Source organism: Sturnira hondurensis, unplaced genomic scaffold (assembly GCF_014824575.4).
Source record: "Sturnira hondurensis isolate 20B ecotype Veracruz unplaced genomic scaffold, ASM1482457v3 Scaffold0006437, whole genome shotgun sequence".
NCBI lineage: Eukaryota > Metazoa > Chordata > Mammalia > Chiroptera > Phyllostomidae > Sturnira > Sturnira hondurensis.
The window spans coordinates 10,531,096-10,539,327 of NW_028079068.1; the positions used below are offsets into that span (position 1 = coordinate 10,531,096).

Consider the following 8,232-nt stretch of genomic DNA (forward strand, 5'->3'; position numbering starts at 1 on the left):
TCCCCTTTCCTCCACAGCTCCCCGTCCCTGCTGCTCGGCAGGCTGACCTCCTTTCAGGCCAGGCGGGGCTCACAATGGCAGGAATGACATCAGGAATGTGATGGCAGCAACAGGAAAGGAGAAAAAGAGGAAAGGAAGGATTAGGGAGGAGCAAGGCTTTTCTCTCCCTTCTCTTACTTGCTACAAACTAGCAGTAATGAAGCCTATTCCACTTTCCTTTCAAACACGAGGAAAATGTCTCTCCCAAGGAGATGCCAGGATAGCAAGGAAGGCTCTCAGGAAACCCAGCCTTCCACCCCTCCCGCTCACAGGGAAGCCTCCCACAGACTTGCTCTGTAACTGTGTCTTGTGCCTACGTAAAACTTACCTCAGGGGTGAAAAAGTTCATTATGGATGTATTTTGTTATGTCCCATTTGAAGAATCCATGGAAAAGGAAAAGAGACTTCCGCCAAGATGGAGGCGTAGGTGGAAACACTATGACTTCTCCCACAACCAAGTTTAAAGACAACAAAGGTTTAGTAAACAAAGACGCAGCCAAAGAACAGAAAACTGAACTGTATGGAAGTCCGACAACAACGAACCGGGACCGGTAAGAGGGGTGGAGCCAGCAGCAGAGCAGGATCGGGCAGGAAGGATCCCCTGACCCAGGCGCGCAGGCAGCCGGGGTAGCAGTGTGGCCCCAGTGGGGGTGCTGGACAGGTTGACTGCAGTCACACATTCGCATGCAGGTAAACCAGCGAAGGAGTGAGCGGTGAACAGTGAGAAACTGTGCAGGCCCCAGCGGCGGACCCAGTGAGGGTGCAATGCAGCAGTCTGAACACAGTTGCACATTCGCTTGCAGTGGGACGGACCTCTTGGCCCTGGTGGTGGGAGGCAACAGAGAGGACCACCATTGCTCCCCTGTGACCCCTCCCCCACATACAGCGTCACAACCCAGCGACTGAGTTACCCTGCCCTGGTGAACACCTAGGGCTCCGCTCCTCATACATAACAGGCACAAACAGTCCAAAATATGGCTCAAGAAGAACTCAAAGCCCCAGAGCCCATAACTCTAAGTGACAGAGAAACAGCGAACCTCTCAGATGCACAGTTCAAAACACTGGTCATCAGGATGCTCACAGAACTGATTGATTTTAGTCACAAATTAGAGGAACATATGAAGGCTAAACTAATTGAAATGAAGGGAGATGCACAGGAAACCAATAGTGATGGAAAGGAAAGTGGGACTCAAATCAATGGAGTGGACCAGAAGGAAGAACGAAACATCCAACCAGAAAAGAATGAAGAAACAAGAATTCAAAAAAATGAGAAGAGGCTTAGGAACCTCCAGGACATCTTTAAACATTCCAACATCCGAATTATAGGGGTACAAGAAGGGGAAAAGGAACAGCCATGAGTGGAAAACTTATTTGAACAAATAATAAAGGAGAACTTCCCCAGTCTGGCAAAGGAAATAGACTTCCAGGAAATCCAGGAAGCTCAGAGAGTGCCAAAGAAGGTGGACCCAAGAAGGAACACACCAAGGCACATCATAATTACATTAGCCAAGACTAAAATGAAGGAGAGAATCCTAGAAGCAGCAAGAGATAAGGGGACAGTCACCTACAAAGGAGTGCCCATCAGACTGTCAGTGGATTTCTCAAAAGAGACCTTATAGGCAAAAAGGGGCTGGAAAGAAGTATTCCAAGTCATGAAATCCAAAGACCTACATCCAAGATTGCTCTATCCAGCAAAGCTTTCATTTAGAATGGAAGGACAGATAAAGTGCTTCTCAGATAAGATCAAATTCAAAGAGTTCATCATCACCAAGCCCTTATTATATGAAATGTTAAAGGGACTTATCTAAGAAAAAGAAGATAAAAAATATCAACAGTGAAAGGACAGCAAACTCACAGTTATTAACAACCACACCTAAAACAAAAGCAAACCAAGAGGACAGCTAGATCAGGAGTGGAACCAGGAAATGAAGATCACATGGAGGGTTAGCAACAGGGGAGTGGGAGGAGGAGAAGGGGGGAGAAGGTACAGAAAATAAGTAGCATAGACGGTAGGTAAAAAATAGATAGGGGGAGCACAAGAATAGTAGGGGAAATACAGAATCTAAAGTACTAGAGACATGTTGTCATAAACTAAAGGGGGGGAATGGTGGGGGAGGGGTGTGCAAGGTGGAGGGGAATGAAGGGGGGAATAGAACAACTATAATGGCATAATCAATAAAATATATTTAAAAAAATAAAAAATAATAAAAAATCAAACGCAGAAATTTGGTTGGTTGGGGAGCTTCATAAATTTTCAATTTCTTCAAATAGGAAAAAAAAAGAAAAGGAAAAAAATTATGATGTTGAAAAAAAGTGCTGCGTGCATCCTGGGAATCAACACATTAGTTCAGTGATGTGGCCCATGTCACTGAGCTTCCTTCTGTTTCCTCTGTAGTAAAGTGACAGGGTGGCACTGGAGTTAAGGCCTCAGGTTAACAGTGAACAGAAATTTAAAATCTGCACTTGCCATTTTCTAAATGTGCTGTGCTTAGGCTCACCTCCAAGCCCTTGCTCACTTAACACTCCAATGGCAAACTCTTCTCTAACTTGACCATCCAGTCATTTTAAAAAATTCAGATCCTCGGAGATGTTTTCCCTTAACTTCCACCTTCTGCTGACACTATACACATATTCTATCACAGAACCATAAAATGTTATTAACTTGTTTACATGCTTCTCCCCCTACTATCTTATGTCATCTGAGGCAGGTGGTAGTGAGGTCTTAGTCAGTGCCTGGTACCAGTTGGTGTTGTAAGCAGTATATCTATCAGTCAGGATGGGCCAAATTATGCTGCAGTAACAAAAAACCCCAAACCTAAGTAGCTTAACAACAAAGGCTGATTTTTCATTTACAACGCATGTTCACCAGGGGTCAGGTGAGGGCCCCGCTCCATACATGCCTGCACCACGCATGCCTGCTTCACACATGCCTGCTCCAGAACCGACATGAATGGATGGTTCCATCTGGAGTACTACTGCTGGTTGCTGCGGCGGAAGGAAAAATTTTTTGAAGGTTTTTGAACCAGTGCTTACATGCTCCAACCTAGAATTGACACAAGTCACGTCTATTCACACTCATTGGCCAGAAATTAATTCCTGGCCCCATCTAACCACAAAGGGATCAGGAAGTGCAATGCTGTCATGTGCCCAGAAGGCAAGGGCAGAAACATTTGGAGAACACTAATGGCTACCACTAATGACCTACTAGTCAGTAACCACTCAGCTCACTATCCCTCCTGCAGGCAGAATACATTCACCATGCACACTCCAAAGGAGTAACCCCAGAATTCCATTCAGCCACAGCATCGTTCAACTCAGGAATCTGAGTGATGCACAATCGTCTCTAGACCAGTTTCAGATGTGGCTTGAGATGGAGATCTACAGACTAAAAGAGACAGGCTATGTGCCCCCACCCATCTAATATGTAATGGGGGAATACGGACAGGAGAAACACTGTGAGGGGAAGGGGGGAAGAATGGGAGACACAGCAGCCTGGTGATTACGATGTTCCACTGAGATGTGATGAAAGCAAAAGGGATTCCCTTGATTAGGGAATCTGCATCCTGGGAACTCATTCTTAGGCAACTGTTGTTTCAAGCTACTGAGTGAGATGTTAGGTTGTTGCCACAGCATAGTCTAACCTAATGCCTGCTTGACTGGTAACAGATTGGAATCCAGGGGGCAGTGTTGCATGTTTAAAAACAAACACCAGAAAAAGCCTCCTATGTGTGACATCAACTTATTCGGAAGGTAGCAAAGAGATCTTATTGGAGGCTGGAAGGATAGCAGCACATGCTATATGGCAGCAAAATATTTGGTAGAATTGTTGCCTGCAGCAACTTACAAGGAATACCTGAATCTAGTTGATCCAAAAAGCTAGGAGAGTCAGAGAACAGTTTTACCAGATTGAACACTGTTGGTAGCTATCAACAATGCACCACAAAATCAGCTAAGAGGAAAACCAGCCAGCTTGCAAGCAGACACAGGGGATCTAGAGAGACTGCAGAAATCGCAAGCTGGCAGGGCTCAGAGGGGCAGCTGCTTCTCCTCCCTAAATGATAAGAGATAACACTGAGAAACGTCTGGAATGGCAAACACAAAGCATGCACAGCTTTGTAGGCAGGGTGACTGTCCGGGTTTGTTCAGAAGTGTCCCGGTTTCAGCACAAGTCCTGCGTCCCAGGAACCGGGCCTGGCTAGGCAAATGGACATCCACTTACAGCACAGGTGACAAACACAAGGCCTGTGGGCTGAGTCGGGCCTGGCGCCTTGTTTCCACCGGGTGGCAGTGCTGAGCTCCTCGCCCCTAGTTAAGGTGCAGTTACATTTATACAGTCCTAAAATTATATTCAGCCCTTTGAGGGCAACGGTGAGGCTGATGTGGCCCCCTGTGAAAATGAGTTTCACACCCTTGCAGTAAAGGCTCAGGTGTGGTTAGCATTTTTAAATGAAGGGTATACACATTATCTTTTAGACATAATGCTATTGCACTTAACAGACTACAGTATCATGTACACGTGACTTTCACATGCAGTGGGAAATCAGTAAATCCACGTGACTTACTGTACCGGCAATCGGGGACCCACCCTGCAGTGAGTCTGAGATATGGCTCTATCGCCACAGGCAGAGGGGTGAACTCGCTTCAACGTGGGGTGGGGACAGTGTCGGATACCAAAAAAAATGCCAAGCTGCTCAGACCTGGGAAAGAGCAGAAACAGTCATCCGTGAGCTATTGACCTTTTACCAGCCTGTTGGAGAGCAAGTGGAATTGAGTAGTTATTCTGATGGATGAGCACAGAATAAAAACGCCACAGCCAGGCTCTGGTTGCCCAGTTGGTTACAGCGTCATCCCCATTCACCAGGGTTGAGGGTTTGATCCCTGGTCTGGGAATGTACAAGGACCCACCAATGATGGCATACCTGGAACAACTATCAGTGCTTCTTTCTCCCTAAAATTAATTTTTAAGAAACTGAAAAAAAAAAAAATCAAGGCCTTGTGGACTGGATAGCTTTGTTTTCCCCAGAGACTAAAGATGAAGGAACTGGAAGAAGCTATCGTTTTTCTTTTGTTTAGAGATTAACAGTAAACAAAGGACAGTAAGGATCTTGGCCAATCTCCACAACAGTGGATTAAGATTGAGCAGTTTGCCCCTGCCTCCAAATTCAAAGGTTCCTTTACCTTGTTCTACTTTAAAAGTTTTTATTTATTTATTTTTAGAGGGAAAAGGAGGGAGAGAAACATGTGTGAGAGAAACATCAGCACTTAATTCACTGAGCCACACCAGCCAGGGCCCTCTACCTCGTTTTAAACAAAGTGTTTTAATCACTTGCGTGCCCCCAAGTTTTAAGATGCTAAACCTCAGATGTATGAATTAAAGGTTCTGCCCCAATCACTAATTTCAAGGGCAGAAGTCAACATGACACATATTGGAAACATACATTCAACTTTATTTCATTAGAAAAATTCACTTGAGCCACATGGTGGCTGTGACACCCATGTCCTGAGCAGGCTTTGTCTTCCCCACTGTCCCCTTCAGACCAGTACATACAGAGACATAACGCATTGGAGGAAGGACTTAAAAATGTAAAATGAGAACTGGACACTGAACACTGTCTTCCCCCTCCCTAGAGCCAGGGCACACACCGCATACCTCTTCAACCATCACGCGTACAGAGGCCGTCACGTGAAAGAGAAGCCAAACACCAAAGTGAAAGAGAAGCCAAACACCAAAGAAACTGACCATAAGCCACCCAAGTCCAAAGCAACTCTTGGCAGATGTTTAGGAAGTAGGGCTGGAAACACCATCATCTCCCGACAGCTGAAGCTGGAGCACAAGCCCTCGTCTAAGAGAGGTCAGAGCCACTCTGCCAAGGACAAGGAGTGTGGCAGACTGGCAAGAAGAGCGAAATCACCCCATCCCACAGGCAAGCCGCCCACACTATTAAACAGGCTCTTTTTCCAGGGCAAGCATTCAGATGGAGGGGCCCTTCAACGGCCTAGTAACAGTTACTTCTCTGATAACATTGATGCTAGGCTCGCCTGCTGGGACCTGTACACCTGGCTGAACAGATTTAGGTCAACGTTCCAAGGTTATAGCTGGTGGAGGGAGGTCTTATCACACCTCTCTGGGTGGATGTTCTGGAAGGCCCTTCGGGGTTCTGTGCTGGCTAGTTGACCTCTGGTGGTCCAGGAGCTCCCAGGCAATGGGATGTCCAGTAAGCCCTCCAATGACTCCATCAGTCTCACAAAGATGGAAAGGAAGGTCAGCACCACCCCCATGAGATACAGGTTCAACATATGTCTCATCGCTGAAAAGATCCCACTCCTGTGTAGAGCAGCAGAGCTGTCTTCTGCTTCTGGAAGGCCTCTGGATGCTGAGGAAAGAGAGGCAAGGTTAGTCTAGAGCCTTTTGGGAAGCGCATGCATCTGGCCCTAACCCTTTTATCTTTCCATGAAGCCAAGGGAGAGACCCAGCCAGCCAGGGGTACAGGGGCCCATGGATGTCTTCTCACAGCAGAAACTCAAGTATGTTTACACTGTAAACTCCATGGCTATGGAACTAGTTTTGCTTCTTTTCATGAGCACACCTTAAAACTCTTACTTCTTTTTAAAGTAAAAACCTTTGCTTCTACCAGGTGCAATGCACAATCCCTGTGCCACAGGCCAGGGGTCAGAAACCTTCCTTAAGTAAAGGCCAAGTCCTTTTGTACCTGGGAACGGGGCTGTAAAAGCATGCCCTTGAGAAAGCAACCTGCCTGGGAAGCCTCCCTCACATCTCATTCAGGTTCAAGTTAAAAATAAACTTTCTGAAGGTCAAAATAATCCTAAGAGAGTCAAACCCTGAATACCCACACGTGTTAAGCATCCTGCAACTTACTAGGGCAAAATGGGGCTCTGGGGACATGAACCACGTCCTCTTGCGGCTTACGACAGGTAAGAATACAGGCAGTTACTACACAGACGACGTGCCAAGTGCCGTAACAGGAAGGAGATGCTAAGAGTGCTCTGGAAGGGCATGTCACGGACGCCTAACTCAGCACTGGAGCAAGGAGTGGGCCACGTGGATCCCAGAGGGATCTGGAGTTAAACTTCTCCGGAGTAGGAGTAAACTCCTGGGGGAGACGCTGGGAGTTAGGGCTACTCCAGAGAAAGCAGATCTGGGGTGGCTGAGTGGGGAGCTGGGTGGGGGCAGAAAGAGGAGGGAAGCTCCAGGAGGCTCAGCCACAGTCGGGGAAGAAGAGGCGACAGACACGGCACGAAGGCCAGAAGATGGGGGTGGGAAGCCGGGGGAGCCCACAGGGGCACTCACCTCCTCGCGGAAGGGCCTGGATTAGCCCGCTCGCTCTAACAGCTGGCCGTGCAGGAGTCGGGAGGAAAGTCCGCCAACGAGAGCACGAGGTCACAACCCAGACCGTCGCTACAAGTCAGATGCGTACTCAGATGCAGGAGGTAGAGCCAAACGGCCCGCACCGCCTATTTATAGCCGCGGCCCAGCCCTGAAGTCCGCACACGCGCACTCAGGCCCCCAAGCACGCACGAAGACCCGCAGGCACGCACGCGCTCCGCCGCACGTCCGCACGCACGCGGCCCCGCCCCCCGGCGAGGGCGGGGAGTGGTCTCGGGCGGTCCCACCGGCTCGTGGTTACAAATGTTTGAGAAAACACACCGTGCGAGTCCGAGACAGCGAGGTAGGCAGTGACTAGGCGTGTGTGTCGACGTCACTCGCTTTTTCTGCTGCGTGAAGCTTTGGAAGCAATCAGAAAGTTCATCCCCCCCCACCCCCGCATACTGGATCTGTGGAAACACCCGCAATGCCCCAGTCCAAGGGCTCTCAGCTGGGGTGTGATGAAGTACGGCTCCGGGAGGAGGATGGTTCTTCACCAGCAAAGCACAGTTTGGTGGAGGGCATCAGACCCCCACCCCGCTGCAGCCCCCAGTTTTCTCCATTAAAGGGATTGAAGAGCCGACTTTGGAGTTTCCCTCCCTTAGAGATAACAAGATTCCAGATGCCACCCCCGCCCATCCTGCATTCCAAATCCTGAGGATTAACCTAACACATTCTGATATCTATAAGAGTTTGTCTCCTTGTTTACGGAGATGTGAAATACTGCCTGGTCCTGGTGTCCACGCCTAACTGCACATGAGTGTTACTTTGCCCTCCTTGGGCCTGCTTCTTAATCTAAAATGTAGCTA

At 48.2% G+C, this 8,232-nt stretch overlaps 1 protein-coding gene across 1 annotated transcript; it reads right to left on the bottom strand.

Moving 5' to 3' along the window:
- Positions 1-5,465: 5,465 nt before the first annotated feature.
- Positions 5,466-7,556, bottom strand: HILPDA (hypoxia inducible lipid droplet associated). Its single transcript, XM_037049264.1, is given in 3 exon segments — positions 5,466-6,192; positions 6,195-6,413; positions 7,349-7,556. Coding segments are annotated over 2 exon segments (189 nt in total). The 5' UTR covers positions 6,346-6,413; positions 7,349-7,556; the 3' UTR covers positions 5,466-6,154.
- Positions 7,557-8,232: the final 676 nt, after the last annotated feature.